Below are 15,661 nucleotides of genomic sequence, written 5' to 3' on the forward strand. Positions count from 1 at the left end.
CTGGCTAATTTTTGTAGTTTTAGCAGAGACAGGGTTTCACCATGTTGCAGGCTGGTCTCAGACTCCGATCTCAAGTGATCTGCTTGCCTCGGCCTCCCAAAGTGCTGGGATTACAGGCATGAGCCACCATGCCCGGCCCCCTAGATTTTAATTTTTGGTTTGGTAATTTCTTCATATCTTGGATAGCAGAGTTGAGGTTAGGGTGGGCAAGAAGGGAGACAGTGAATATTGGAGAGGAATAGGATAATATGCCTAAAACAGCCTTCAGCTTTTTGTCATTTCTGTTCTTAGTTCTCATGTTTCTGATTTAGTGTTTTTAAATATTCCCAAATGCTTATTTTAGGATATATAGGCTCACTCCTGTCATCCCAGCACTTTGGGAGGGAAGGGTAGGTGGATCACTTGAACTCAGGAGTTTGAGACCAGCCTGGGCAACATGGTGGAACCCCTTCTCTACAAAAATACAAAAATTAGCCAGGTGTGGTGGTGTGTGCCTGTAGTCCCAGCTACCAGAGGGAGCTAAGGTGGGAGGATTGCTTGAGCCTGGGAGGTGAAGGTTGCAGTGATTTGAGACTGCACCACTGCACTCCAGCCTGGATGACAAAGCAAGACCCTGTCTCTAATTCCGTTTGAAATGTTGTGTTAATTTACTTCAGCTTAGAGGGTTTTTTTTGGGGTTGGGGGGGTGGCTATTTTCATCAACAAATATTTTGATTCATATCTTCTTGTATTTTACAGTAGTTTAGCATGGATGTGGTCTGCCTTCCCATTTGTTTCATGGTCAGGGTTTCTCATTTAAGACTGCCTTCTTAGTTCCTTTCTGATTTAAGATGATTTAAATCTATTATACATTAAGTGACAAAGATAAGTAACTTAGGAAAATACACTTTCAGCATTTGAATAAAAAACAGCAAATGCCCTGCAGCAGTCCACTGAATAATCAATAACTTGCGTTTGAGGGGGGTTTCTAAGACCACCCCCAGAATGGATGATTCAGTAGGAGGACTCACAGGACTCAGCATATAGTTATGCCCAGGCTGTGCTCTATTATGGTGAAAAGATATAAAGCAAAATCAGGAAAGGGAAAAGGTTCATAGGACAAAGTCTAGGGAAACCAGGCACAAGCTTCTAGAGTCTTTTCCCAGTGAAATCACGCAGGATTCCCCTTGTAATGAATTGTGGTTATACATGTGAAATGTTGCCAACCAGGGAAACTTATTAGAGACTCAGTGTCCAGAGTTTTCAATGAGGTCTGATCAAGTAACACCCTCTGCCTGGCATGTACTCAAATTCCAAACTCCCAGAAGGAAAGCAGGTGTTCAGCATAGAACATATTCTTTGTACAAACAGTTTAGGCAAGTAAACCACTGTTACCAGTTAATAATAGGAACCTTTCTGAAATCTGAGTTCCCAGACACCAGCTAAAGGCCAATTTTGCAAGCAGGAGTTTTCGAGGATAGCAGTTTAGGCCTACAGTGTTAACTCTTTTCTGCACAAACGACATTTAACAATACGGATGAATCTCACGAACATGTTGAGTGAATGAAGCCAGGCATAGAAGAGGATCTGCTGAATGATCCATTTATATAAAGTACAATAGTCTAAACTATGCTGCTAGAAGTCAGAATAAAGTTTACCCAAAGAGTATGAGGGTGGAAAATGACTGGAAGGGGGTATAAGGAAGCTTCTGGGATGTTGACAATGATTTTGCTTTGTTTTTGTTTTTATTTTTGGTTTTTTTTTTTTTGAGACAGGGTCTCACTCTGTCTCCCAGGCTGGAGTGCAGTGGCACAATCTCAGCTCACTGCAGCATTGACGTCCTGGGCTCAAGTGATCCTCCCACCTCAGCCTCCCAAGTAGCTAGGACTACAGGCATGTACCACCACTCCTGGCTAATTTTTGTATTTTTTTGTAGAGATGTGGTCTCTCCACGTTGCCCAGGCTGGTCTCAAACTCCTGGGCTCAAATGATCTTCCTGCCTTGGCTTCCCAAAGTGCTGGGACTACAGGTGTGAGCCACATGCCTGGACCGATGTTGTTTCTTTATCTGGCTACTAGTTACATTGGGTGTGTTCAATTTGTGTGAATTGTGATTTTTTTTTTTTTTTTTTTTTTGTCTGTGCGCTTTGACATGTAGACTTTTGTGTTAGTATATTATACTTCAATAAAAAGTTTTAGGAACCCTAATCAGTGGAAAGTCAATCATAGTAAACTGCTTTGGAAACATGCCTTTTGACTTTCTCATAAGATGAAGAAGCTGCTGCTGATAGAGCATGGTGAGAAGCAGTATAACGTAGTAGAAAAGGGTGCAGACTTTGGAGACAGGCTTAGAATGAATTCTCGCTCTGCCATATGAGCTCTCTAGCATCTCTGAGTTCCTTTACCTCTCATTGAGCCTGAGTTTCCTCATTTGTAGATTGGAAATATTAATGAACCTACTTTGAAGAGTTGTGAGGATTAATAAAATAGTGTATGTATAAACACTCAACACAAAAATGTAGTTATAAAATTTGGGGAAAGGAGGAGAGCCATTTCTAGATTCTTCCTGTAACATGTGGTGTTATTCAAATAAGTTGTTTATGATGATCCTGAATGAAGTACCATAGGGATGAATGATCAGCAGTTGACCAAAATTAACCAAAGCTTAAACTATGTTAAGACATAGTGCTAGGTATGCTTTATGAAATCTAATTATTTGAAAGTTGGATTATGTACATTTAATTTTTCAACTGTCAGAAAACAGGATTTATTTTAGCCAGATATGTCATTGCAATCTGAATAAGCAGGAATTTTCTATGCCTATTAAATGGATTATTTCTAGAAGGCACAAATTCAGATGGTTAATTTTGAATTATCCCAAGAAGATCAATGTATAACTGCTAAGGGTGAATTTATACAAGGCCCCTGAATAATAGCTATTAAACAACTCCGGGAGTAAAACTCATTATTGAGACATGTTTTCTGGAACTTAAAAGCCTCATCAACTATCATGTCATCACCAAAGGTATTATAAAAGCTTGCTATGATATGCCGAATTTAAATGTATCATTCTTATTGAATATCAGCGCTATGACTGGATCCTATTCTACTGGTAAAAATGGAGAATATTATGATTAACTTACTGAATTATCTTAATTGATTACATTTGCTGCTAACTTGAAACATTGTAACTGTATCAATTTCTCATTATACCAGTTCAATTCTTTCATTTCCGTCATAAAAGAAATGCTTAATAGATTGGAGTCTGAACATAAGACTAAACTGGAGCAACTTCATATAATGCAAGAACAGCAGAAGTAAGTAGGTTGCACATGAATTATATGTGGTCCGGGAGTGAAATTATAGTTGTCTTATGATTGATTTTCTGGAATATGGAATAGAAAACTTGCTGGATTTAAATTTGACCATATGTAAAACATTTCAAAATTTACCATCATGTTAATAAGTTGAACTGAATTAAAATAGAATGTGGTTGAAAAATCTAGTGTCACTTCTGAGTACAAAAGTGTAATATGGTATAATTTTAGCATTTTATCTACATAAAGAAAATTCTGTTTCTGAAAAATGTCTTGTCAGCAATAGCCACTAGCATTGTAAACTCAGGTTGCTGAAAACTAAAAGCACCAATTAGGAAAATTTTTTAAATTTATGAACTTCTAGTGTTTTGATTTTTTTTTCATTCTCTCTTCTCTAGCCCCACAAACATTTAGAGAGCATTCATTTCATATTTAGCATCACAACATTCACCTGGTTTTATTTTTAGGGAGGATTTTCTAAATTATTTGCAGAAAACTAGTATTCAAAGAAGGCAAAGATGGAAATCGTTGACTGTTGAATCTAGTTTATTAAAATCGAAGCCCCACTATATTCTTTGCTCCAGAGTAAAACACATGAATCTAGGATACCTATTAAAGTTTGATCCTGAACCAAAAAACATCTAAAAATCAGTAAAATTAATATAAATCATGAACAAGGTCCCCAAGTAGAAACTCTTTAGCTTCTGCCCACAAGATGAAGACTTAAAGTAAATCCACATGGTATAGAAATAGGTGAAATAGCCCTTTGTATGCTTGAAGTATTCTATAGTGTGTATGTATGTGGTGTTTGATGGATTGACTATGTTAACGTAAAAATCTGGAGAAATAATTTTTAAAATGCATTATAGGTAGAAATAATTTTTTAATAACAAGTATTTATATTTGAGTTGGCAAATGAACCCTTCCTTTTTCTTCCTCCTATCTAAATCTTACCTATTTCTCAGGACATAGATCTGGCTCACATAACAGTGATTATAGCATTCATTGTTAGTATCACAGACTCAGAACTTAATCACATTGAATTCCCCATATTATATCTTGTCTTTGAGTGAGATGTTGAGCTCTTTGACAAGAGAACCATGCTTGACTGGTTTTATGACACCTTGAATAAATTCTCCAGTAAATCCCCAATGTTGTGTTTAAGAAATGGACTTACATACAAATGTTATTTTTGGGGCAAGCAAACATTAACAGTAGAAAATAATGGAAAAGATGACTCTTCTTAAAGAGTTTAATTGGGGTCTAATAAATTCCATGTGAATAAATAATTTTTGGCATGAGTATTTAAAAATATGCATTTCTTTTTATTGTTTTATCATAATTCAACTCTCCTACAGATCTTTGGATATAGGAAATCAAATGAATGTTTCTGAGGAGACAAAAGTTACAAATATTGGGAATCAGGTAAGAAGCAGCTTAATTTTTGTAGAAAGTATGCTTCATCTGGAGGGCTTTTAATCTTTAAGCAGCAAAATCACATTTTTATTGAACTTATTTAAATTACTGACATTTTTCTATTTCAGCAAATTGACAAAGTTTTTAACAACATTGGAGCAGACCTTCTGACTGGCAGTGAGTCCGAAAATAAAGAGGACGGGTTACAGAATAAACATAAAAGAGTGAGTTTCCTTACTGTTCTTTCAGCCCTCTTATTTATGCTGTAGGACTTCCTGTAAACCACAGCTTTTTGTTGGGAAATACTGTTCAGCAGCTTAACAAGAAACATTTGTAATTATCTTTCTGAAATTGCTTTATCAGTTAAACATGACCCTAACCCATTTTGAGAATAAACATACTTAAGATTTTTAGCTTCCATTATTACTTGACTTGCCACAAGGTAATATTTATAGACTCCTTGACTCCTTTGTCCTTTCTCTTGTACTTTGCCAGTCACATCCCTTGGTGAATCCCATTGTCTCTCTTTGCTTCTGCTCCTGTGTTGATGGATTCTACTCTAGATTTGTGCTGTCCAGCTATCCTAGGCTGTCTCTGATTGTTGCTCTTCAGTATTTTAATTTCTCTCCCACTCATTACATTCCCAACAGTTTGAGTTCCAAACTCTTTCCATTCTTTTTGAGCCTAGCAACCTCATCTTCTGTCATTTCATGGTGTCAACTTTTATGGTCCATCAGATTTTCACTTTGACACTTTCACAGAGTACTGGTCAGTTATTTGGTAGCATGGCCATCAATTTGAGTTTGTCTCATGTTTTCTCATAATTGGATTAAAGTTGTACATTTTTGGCAGGCATACTACAGAAGTGATGATGTACCCTTCTTGGTTTATTCCAGCAGGGGTGCATGATGTATACATGACTTATTAATGGCAGACCAACAATATTTTAAAGAGGATTTTCAAAATAGATCTGATTCCATCTCATAAGTAGATAAAAAATCTGAGCACATTTTTTTCTTCTCTATTTCTTGCTAAAATTTTGCTCCCCCTCTGATTTTGAATATTAAACTATAATAGGATACTTTTCTCTTGGTTAGCATCCAATAAAAAAAACTTTAAGTCAGTTTGTGACTTCTGCTGAGGGCATTCTTCTCTTCATTCATAAATGTGAATACTGTATGTGTAAAGCTAAGGGACTACTGGACATAGTAGTTTACAAAATTGTAAGAGAACATTGTGAGCTTTTAGTTTAGCAAAGTTGATAAAAGACAAGACATCAAATTTGCTGTAGACATCAGCAGTGAAAGAACTGCTAATGTTGTTTCATTCGTTCTTCGCTTTTTGTGAGTTCCTAAAATATTGTTGGGGTGAGATAGATTAGAGTTTAAAAAGATTTCCCAATTTTCAAGAATGAAATCACTAAATCTTATTATCATTGTCTGGAAAAAAGTGATTCTAATGAATGGTTTTAAAATAATTATTATTTTCATACTGGAAATACTTTTGCACAGATCCTATGAGTTTTTATCTAAAGTTAAATTATATAGTAATTTGAAATACAGCTTACTGTGACAATCACCAAGACAAGAGTAGTTTGCTTTTCAGTGAAGTAGTAAGATGTCCTTTACCTGAAGAGATTATCTTTTGTTTTACAAATGGACTTAAGAAATTGCCGGTTGATTTTTTGCTTTATTTTGTTTTAAGGCATCACTTACACTTGAAGAAAAACAAAAATTAGCAAAAGAACAAGAGCAGGCACAGAAGCTGAAAAGCCAGCAGCCTCTTAAACCCCAAGTGCACACACCTATTGCTACTGTTAAACAGGTCAGAGTTCATTTCTTTTGTGTAATTTCCAGAATACTACTGTTAAGGAGTAAGGTGGTATAGAACTTAGTCTACTAGTATTTGTATAAAAATATATCTCAAATAATACCTTAATATGTGGTTTCTAAGAAGTATGGGCATAAACGATTTTCCAACTCAGCTATAACCTGCCTAATGTATAATGTTTTGTGACAATGCTTGTTACCAATAAAGAAGAAGCTAGAAGAATAGGAAGGGTTCTTAAAAGAGATTAGGACTCATAGTACTCATTCAACTCTGTTCACTCTGAAATGATCAGAATATTATATTCATGCTCTTAACATATTTTTGAGCTAAAGTTATTTTCTGTGTTTGACTTTTCAATTATAGTTAGATTTGTAACTTGATTTAAGATGTACCTACATGACCTGGCTAGTATTTGTTTTCTCCTGTGTTCCAGGCACTGTTCCAGGTATTGGTGCTATGGCAGTGAATAAGGGCCCTGCTTGTAGAGAGTTTACACTGTTACTGGTTTCAGAGAGAACTTTATCTTAAAAGCTTTCTTTAAATTATTTTTTTGTTACCTCTTAATCACTAACATTTTCTCTGAGAAAAACCTTTGCGGGCCAAGAGGCAAAATTGAGAATATTTTGTAGGTACTTTTTTAAGAATAGAGGAAACAAATTCCTATAAAGTTTTGATGAAATTCAAACTATACAAATAATAGTAAAAAATTACTGTATTTTTTGTAATATAGAATAAGAAGAATGCGATTCTTTTTTTGACAAGATAATATTTTGCTTAATTGGAGTTTAAAGTTAGTGTTCCCTATCATCAAATCGATTGCAAATATTCGTCTGTAAAAACTATGCAAAAATAGGTGGCAGGCTGGATTTGACCTGCAGGCTATAGTTTGCTAATTTGGTGTAGACCATTGAGCTTAATTCTAACTTGTCCTTTATAATTTAATCTGTCAAATGTTTACTAATTATAAAGTAATTTATATTTCTTAGAGATAAAGTAATTCTCTCATATTTTTCAGACTAAGGACTTGACAGACACATTGATGGATAATATGTCATCCTTGACCAGCCTTTCTGTTAGTACCCCTAAATCTTCTGCTTCAAGTACTTTCACTTCTGTTCCTTCCATGGGCATTGGTATGATGTTTTCTACACCAACTGATAATACAAAGAGAAATTTGACAAATGGCCTAAATGCCAATATGGGCTTTCAGACTTCAGGATTCAACATGCCCGTTAATACAAACCAGAACTTCTACAGTAGTCCAAGCACAGTTGGAGTGACCAAGATGACTCTGGGAACAACTCCCACTTTGCCAAACTTCAATGCTTTGAGTGTTCCTCCTGCTGGTGCAAAGCAGACCCAACAAAGACCCACAGATATGTCTGCCCTTAATAATCTCTTTGGCCCTCAGAAACCCAAAGTTAGCATGAACCAGTTATCACAACAGAAACCAAATCAGTGGCTTAATCAGTTTGTACCTCCTCAAGGTTCTCCAGCTATGGGCAGTTCAGTAATGGGGACACAGATGAACGTGATAGGACAATCTGCTTTTGGTATGCAGGGTAATCCTTTCTTTAACCCACAGAACTTTGCACAGCCACCAACTACTATGACCAATAGCAGTTCAGCTAGCAATGATTTAAAAGATCTTTTTGGGTGAGGTGTCTTACTTCTATTTTGAAGGATTATTTCAGTTTCAATCATGGGTGAGCTGATTTACATCTTTATATAGTTGGCTTGGAGGAAGTACTTCTATGGGAAAGTGAACAGTTCTGTGACAGGGAACATCTCTGTCCATGCCAGCATAGTAGTTGTATGGACTTCTAACCAGTTGAGTTTTTTTAAAGCATTGAGGATTTTTTTCCTCTTACCAACTCCTCTTCAGGTTTTTAAAGACCCAGCCCTTCCCAATCTCAAAGAGAAAAAGGACAACTGAGTTATCTTGAATAACATAACTTTTTAATCAAATGTTTATTTTGGCTTGTGGATCTTGGTGTTATTTAAAAAATTGAGGTGATGGTCATTGCAAGCTCATCTATTAAGTACTATATGGTACACAGTCTATGAGTCATTAGTCTTCATTTTAATATGTAAAAAATCTTGATGCTGTATTGATTTGTTTGCATTTAAGATGACAGTGAGAAGATGATAAGCATAAAGAGAAGTATCAGGTTATTTGCTTTTTCCAAACTTTTCAGTTAAACTATTGTTTAGTACAGAGACTGAGCAAATACTACAAAATTCAACTTAACCTTCATTTCATTGGTTTAAATGCGTTATTAACCATCTTAAGTGCAAACTAATCATTGTAAATTATATTTTAGCATGGTCTGCCTCAAATAGTAATGTATTTTTCTGCATTCACTTGGATATATTTAGAATCACTTTTTTCCTCCTGTATCACGGAAGAGGTGTGTGCTGATTTGTTTGGATATTTGACAAGGCACTCTGATGTGACTTCCCTGACTACTACCTTCATATTTCATTTCAAATTCAAACTTCTGAGGTTGCAGCATATATGAATTGCGTTTTCAAAAGAAGATTTGTAAGAATTAAACTATATTTATGAGTAAACTTTTGAGGTTTCTGCTGTATTGTTTCAAATGTAATAAACTTTACTTCTCTAAAAATTGAGCAGTTGTATCTTCTGACCACCAACAGATTTTCAGCTTGCCATGATAGTCTGACCTCATTAATTACTGCTACTGAAGTTCAATTTTTTTCTAGGAATTTTAGGAACCTTTTGTTTAAACATTTTAATTTCTATTAGCCATTTTTAGGAAGGAAAGAATCAATTCTCTTAACAGGAAACATGCTTTATTTTTCAAAACCTTTCTCTGATATTTTTCTTTAATTTGCTGATTATTCAACCACAGAGCTTTATGCTATAAATGTCATTTGTATTTTAAAAAATTATATTCCACTCATAAAACTTTAAAACCATCTTTCAATGAACTATATATGTGTATTATAGTTGCTGCCATAGAGTTGATGGTTTTTAATTATCTGGAACCAGCAATCATTTAAAATAAACCATATTAAGTTTAGTATGCTGGTATTAAGTTTATTCATTTTATATGAATATTCATTGAAAATATATACACATATATATATGTAATACACAGCACTTGATTACAAAATGTAATTTAATTACATTATTGCTGGCAGCATTCAGTTAAGAGGGTACTTTAAAAAATAGAAGTCAGCTTTCACATCTGATTTCTGTATGGGCTGTACTTGGTTAACTTGATTTTAGAAAAAGGACTAATAGAATTGCTAAAGAAATGCATCCAATAAATGAAAAACAGTAGGAAGATCAAATGTTTTTGTCAAATATATTCACAACTTGACCAGATTAGCTGTCCTGTTTGTAATGCAATATTAATATGTCTTTTGGGAAAAAGCCTACATGTGGAATAAAATAAGTATTGAAGAATTTTTCTTTGTAACAATTTAGTAGTCACTATTTATTGAGAAATTGTTTTTTATTTTGTAAAATAACATGATGTTAGTGTTGAACTCTTAAACAGAAAGAAAGCTTAATATAACAGCTTATAGAACTTGAACTACTAAATATGAAAATAAGTCATTTGAAAAAAATACAGTATGTAAAATTTGCTCATTCGTTGAGGTAATGGTGCTATGTTTTTACAAAAGTGTTCCTACACCTTTTTTCTACTTCTCAAAGGTATTTTATTTCAACCATTTCCATCAATTGAACTGTTACCATTGCCTTTTTCTGTTGAGAAATTGCCTCTGAAAAATAGTGCTATTTTTAGGCTTACGTGTTCTTAAGTGAATGAAATTTTCAAAGTACTAGATCACCTTAAAATTATTTCACGTACTGAAAACAGTTAAGTCCGTTATGTTTAGAGTAGAAAATGTTTAGGTTAAAGAGCATCTGTCAACAGAATCTACAAAAAAGATTCCCTTGCATTTGAATTAGTTCTCTATTCTCCTATTGCTAAAATGTGTGATATATATAGAGGATGTATAAAAGGAAATGGAAATAGACTATGTACTTGTCTGGTTTTTTTTGTTTTTATTTTGGAATGCTTATAAGCCTCCTTTACACTGAATAAGGAAGTAGTTTTTGTTTTTTTTTTGACCTGTAAAATACCTCACATGGTTGTTTTTACACATGAAAGAAAAAGGTATATGCGAACATACCTGATATCAAGAGGAGTATGCACCAAATAAATTTTAGCTTTGATAAAACTTTCCATATTAAGTTGTGATTTCATACTTTGTGATTACTGGTCTTAAAATAATTTTGGAACAAATGAATCTGTAAGAATTCAAACTATATAGGATTTTCAGAGATTATCTACATCAGTGGCTTTCAAACTCTTAACTGTGACACTCAATAAGAAAGACATTTTACCCTACAACTGCTATATAAAATATATACCTGAAACAAAAGTTTCAGAAAACGTCTTTAATAGGTGTAGTGTACTCTTTTTATTCTATTAATTAAAAAAAAAAAGTTGATTACAATTGCTAAAGGATTTCATGACTTAGTTTGAATAAAACTAAGTAGGCCAGGCGCAGTGGCTCACGCCTGTTATCCCAGCACTTTGGGAGGCCGAGGCGGGCAGATCACAAGGTCAAGAGATCGAGACCATCCTGGCCAACATGGGGAAACTCCGTCTCTACTAAAAATACAAAAATTAGCCGAGCGTGATGGTATGCACCTGTAATCCCAGCTACTCGGGAGGCTGAGGCAGGAGAATCGCTTGAACCTGGGAGGCAGAGGTTGCAGTGAGTCAAGATCACGCCACAGCACTACAGCCTGGACGACAGAGCAAGACTCTGTCTCAAAAAAAACAAAAAATAAAGTAGTTCAGCCCTATCTCTCCCAGCAGAGGTAGAAACAGAGGGCCTGAGGCTTGCGTGGCTTAACCCGAAAAAATCAGCGCCTGGAATAGAAGCTAGATTTTTTCCTAATCTGCTCTCTACCACCTTGCATCTGTTATTGTATGAATTCTTCTTGAAGTGCTTCTGTTAAGACGGACATATGTAGCAAGTAGGTGTTCAGTACTTACTGGGTATCATAAATATGTTTACATTGAGAAAAAATGGCTATGAGGGGAGAGTTGAGATGACAGAAATGTACATAGTCAAAATCAGCCTCTGGCTGCTGGTTTGAAATATGAGTGAGGAGAGTTGGGGCATCTGGGTTAGCAGTGTTTATAGTACCCAGACATATAGCGTAATTAAAGCTTTTAGACTTGGGGAGAAGGGAGTGCAGTAGTTAGAATGGTGATCATTAAAAAGTCAGGAAACAACAGGTGCTGGAGAGGATGTGGAGAAATAAAACACTTTTACACTGTTGGTGGGACTGTAAACTAGTTCAACCATTGTGGAAGTCAGTGTGGCAATTCCTGAAGGATCTAGAACTAGAAATACCATTTGACCCACTCATCCCATTACTGGGTATATACCTGAAGGATTATAAATCATGCTGTTATAAAGACACATGCACACATAGACTTATTGCGGCACTATTCACGATAGCAAAGACTTGGAACCAACCCAAATGTCCATCAATGATAGATTGGATTAAGAAGATGTGGCACATATACACCACGGAATACTATGCAGCCATAACAAAGGATGAGTTCATGTCCTTTGTAGGGACATGGATGAAGCTGGAAACCATCATTCTCAGCAAACTATCGCAAGAACAAAAAACCAAACACTGCATGTTCTCAGTCATAGGAATTGAACAATGAGAACACTTGGGCACAGGAGGGGGAATATCACACACCGGGGCCTGTTGTGGGGGCAGGGGAGGGAAAGCATTAGGAGATATACCTAATGTAAATGACGAGTTAATTGGTGCAGCATGCCAACATGGCACATGTATACATTTGTAACAAACCTGCACGTTGTGCACACGTACCCTAGAACTTACAGTGTAATTTAAAAAAAAAAGAAAAGAAAAAGCCATTTCACCAAGATGGAACTTGTTGAAGGTTAGAAACTTTTTCTGTCCAAAGAAGCAAAGTTGCTCCAGCCACTCAGAAAGGATTTAACTACCAGGGGTAAAAACCACATATGTAACTTAAAATTTTCTAGTAATCCCATTAAAAATAGGTGAAATTGATTTTTTTTTCCTTTGAGACCAGTCTCCTTCTGTCGCCCAGGCTGAAGTGCAGTGCTGTGATCTCAGTTCATTGCAGCGATCTCGGCTCACTGCAGCCTCTACCTCCCAGGTTCAAGAGATTCTTCTGCCTCAGCCTCCTAACTAACCGGGACTACAGGCACCCGCCACCACTCCCAGCTAATTTTGGTAATTTTAGTGGAGACAGGGTTTCACCATGTTGGCTAGGCTGGTCTTGAACTCATGACCTCAAATGCTCCGCCCACCTCAGTCCCCCAAAGTGCTGAGATTACAGGCATGAGCCACTGCTCCAGGCCCTGAAATTGATTTTATTATATTTTAATATTGCCAGGTATGGTGGCTCATGCCTGTAATCCCAGCACTTTGGGAGGCCAAGGTGGGTGGATAGCTTGAATCCAGGAGTTCAAGACCAGCCTGGGCAACACGGTGAAACCCCGTCTCTACAAAAAATACACAAAATTAGCTGAGTATGGTGGCATATGCCTGTAGTTCCAGCTACTTGGGAGGTTGAGGTGGGAAGATCACTTGAGCCCAGAGGTTGCAGTGAGCCGATAACGCACCACTGCATTCCAGCCTGGGTGACAGAGTGAGACCCTATCTAAGAAAAAAAAAATTAAAATATTTCTGCATGGAATTGATATAAAAAACTCACATTTTACATCTTTTTTGGTACTTAGTCTTTGAGGTGCAGTGTGTATTTTACACTTAGCACATTTAACTTCAGACTAGTCATATTTCGGGTACTTAGGAGCCACGTGGCTAGTAGCTGCTGCATTAGATAATGTGGGTATAGTCTGGGCTCAGTGGCTCATGCCTATAATCCCAGCACTTTGGGAGGCTGAGGCGGGTGGATCACCTGAGGTCGGGAGTTTGAATCAGTGTTGACCAGGTTGGCCTCGAACGTGTAGCCTCGCCTCCCCGAGTGCCACGGCAACCGGCCTGAGCTACAGCGGCTCCCGAGGTCGGGAGTTTGAGACTAGCCTGGCCAACATGGTGAAATTCTGTCTCTACTAAAAATACCAAAAATTAGCCGGGCGTGGGGCGCCTGTAATCCCAGCTACTTGGGAGGCTGAGGCAGGAGAATCGTTTGAATCCAGGAGACGGAGGTTGCAGTGAGCCGAGATTGTGCCACTGCACTCCAGCCTGAGTGACAGTGAGACTCCATCTAAAAAATAAATAAATAAGACAATGTGGATGTATATGGAAGCTCGGTGACTAAAGGAGTGAATGATGGCAATTATCAACTTATGGTCTCAGTTCCAAACCCATCCTTTGCCTTGCCTTGTACTGTTTTTTTCCTTTGCCAGCTGGAAAAATGAGGGCCCCAGAGTGGCACTGCAAAGCAAGAGCTGCAAGAAGATACTTTACTTATGGTTGTGGGTCTCCCATTATTATCCACCATAGAAGCCCAGCAGTCCAAACAGAGGAGCTCCAGCTGCACCTCATGTTACCTTCTCCCAACCCTGAGCCACTGTGGAGCAGCTCCCATGGGCTGCTTCCATGCCAGCTCTGCCACTCCATCAAGCAACTGTCTTCCATTCTGTGGCCCATTCCCTCGGACAGGTTTCTTCACCATGGCAGGCTGAGTGGTCCTGTAGAAACCACACCCTCTCCAGAGAAGTCTGATCTCAGCTTGGGAGTGGAGTAGGGGAAGAGAGCCTCTCCTGGTCTTTAGTTCATTTTTTTTTTCACTTTTCTTCAGCCTAGAGGCAGTATTTGCCTTTTACCTGCTACTTCTGTGCCCCTTAGAGTCCTCTTTTGACCCTACAGATAATTTACCAGCTTCTACTAGTTAGCAAATATTATATTAAAACTTCCCTGTTCAAGTGTCTGGTGTGGGATTTCTGTCTCCTTACTTACCCTCACTGATAGAGCCTGAATCCAATAAGTCATTTTAAAATGGGGCCATAAATATATACTGCTATCAAAAGCCATTGGAATTGTGTTTACCTATCCTATATTAAAACTTCATGGAAGTTCTTTTGAAAGTTCCCACAGTAGAAATACAGTTTGGCTACTTTATACCTACTGGATGCAGTTCCAATTTTTGTCTTTTTTCCTCCTGTGTTTTGGATATGTTCCTTTGTGTGGTGACCTTGGTTGCTAGTAAAGGCAGTGTTTGACTTTTATATAAAGGTAAATGAGATAGAGACGTTAATGTCTATAGTTTGATTGTAGGAATAAACATAGATTTGCCCCAAGTCTATGTCCCTCAGCCTACCAGTCTTTTTGAACATAATGATCAGACAAAACTCAAATGTGAGGCATATTCATGGTCACACTAGAAGCATATGGTGTATGAAGTTTGGAGCCAGAAAAAGGTGCTTTTTTAAAAAAAATTTCAGGCTAAAATTGTAGTACTCACACTTTATAGACGTGGGGCAGGGTACTTTACACATTTGTGTGTTGTAACAGATTCAATTTTTTTTTTCTTTTTTTTTGTGTAAGACAGGGTCTGGCTCTGTCACCCAGGCTGGAGTGCAGTGGCGTGATCTTGGCTCACTGCAACCTCCACCTTCCAGGCTCAAGCAATCCTCCCACCCCAAGCCTCCTGAGTAGCTGGGGCTACAGGCATGCACCACCACACCCAGCTAATTTCTGTATTTTTTTAAATTTAATTTAATTTAATTTTTTTGGTGAAGACAGGGTTTCACCATGTTGCCCAGGCTGGTCTCGAGCTCCTGAGCTCAAGCGATCCACCCACTTTGACCTCCCAAAGTGCTAGGATTACAGGAGTGAGCCGCTGTGCCCGGCCCCAAAATAGTTTTTAAGAAAATCTTGTCTCTAACATTTGGCACTCTTAAGATCGTATCTGTAAAGAGATGGAAAGGCTTTTCACTGAGGTGGGTGTCCTCATTAGACTGCTCACATTTTATAAGAGGTTGTCACGTCTGTCTCCAGCTACAGTGGTTATGTGAATCTGCCCTCAATCAGCAATGGTACCTGTACTCCAGCCGCTTGTCAGAGAGCAACATTTAACTCTCTGTTGCCCA

General features: G+C 37.3%; 1 protein-coding gene across 3 annotated transcripts in view; it reads left to right on the forward strand.

Annotated features, from left to right (window-relative positions):
- Window positions 1-9,171, forward strand: part of SCYL2 (SCY1 like pseudokinase 2) — a 70,139-nt gene extending 60,968 nt beyond the window's left edge. For all 3 annotated transcript variants that reach the window (XM_019039298.3, XM_004053741.5, XM_055358754.2), the window contains exons 14-18: window positions 3,195-3,295; window positions 4,654-4,720; window positions 4,840-4,935; window positions 6,416-6,535; window positions 7,557-9,171. In XM_019039298.3, coding sequence (XP_018894843.1) covers window positions 3,195-3,295; window positions 4,654-4,720; window positions 4,840-4,935; window positions 6,416-6,535; window positions 7,557-8,201 — 1,029 coding nt within the window. In that variant the 3' untranslated portion in view covers window positions 8,202-9,171. The remainder of the gene's footprint in view (window positions 1-3,194; window positions 3,296-4,653; window positions 4,721-4,839; window positions 4,936-6,415; window positions 6,536-7,556) is intronic.
- Window positions 9,172-15,661: the final 6,490 nt, after the last annotated feature.

This window comes from Gorilla gorilla, chromosome 10 (assembly GCF_029281585.2).
Source record: "Gorilla gorilla gorilla isolate KB3781 chromosome 10, NHGRI_mGorGor1-v2.1_pri, whole genome shotgun sequence".
NCBI lineage: Eukaryota > Metazoa > Chordata > Mammalia > Primates > Hominidae > Gorilla > Gorilla gorilla.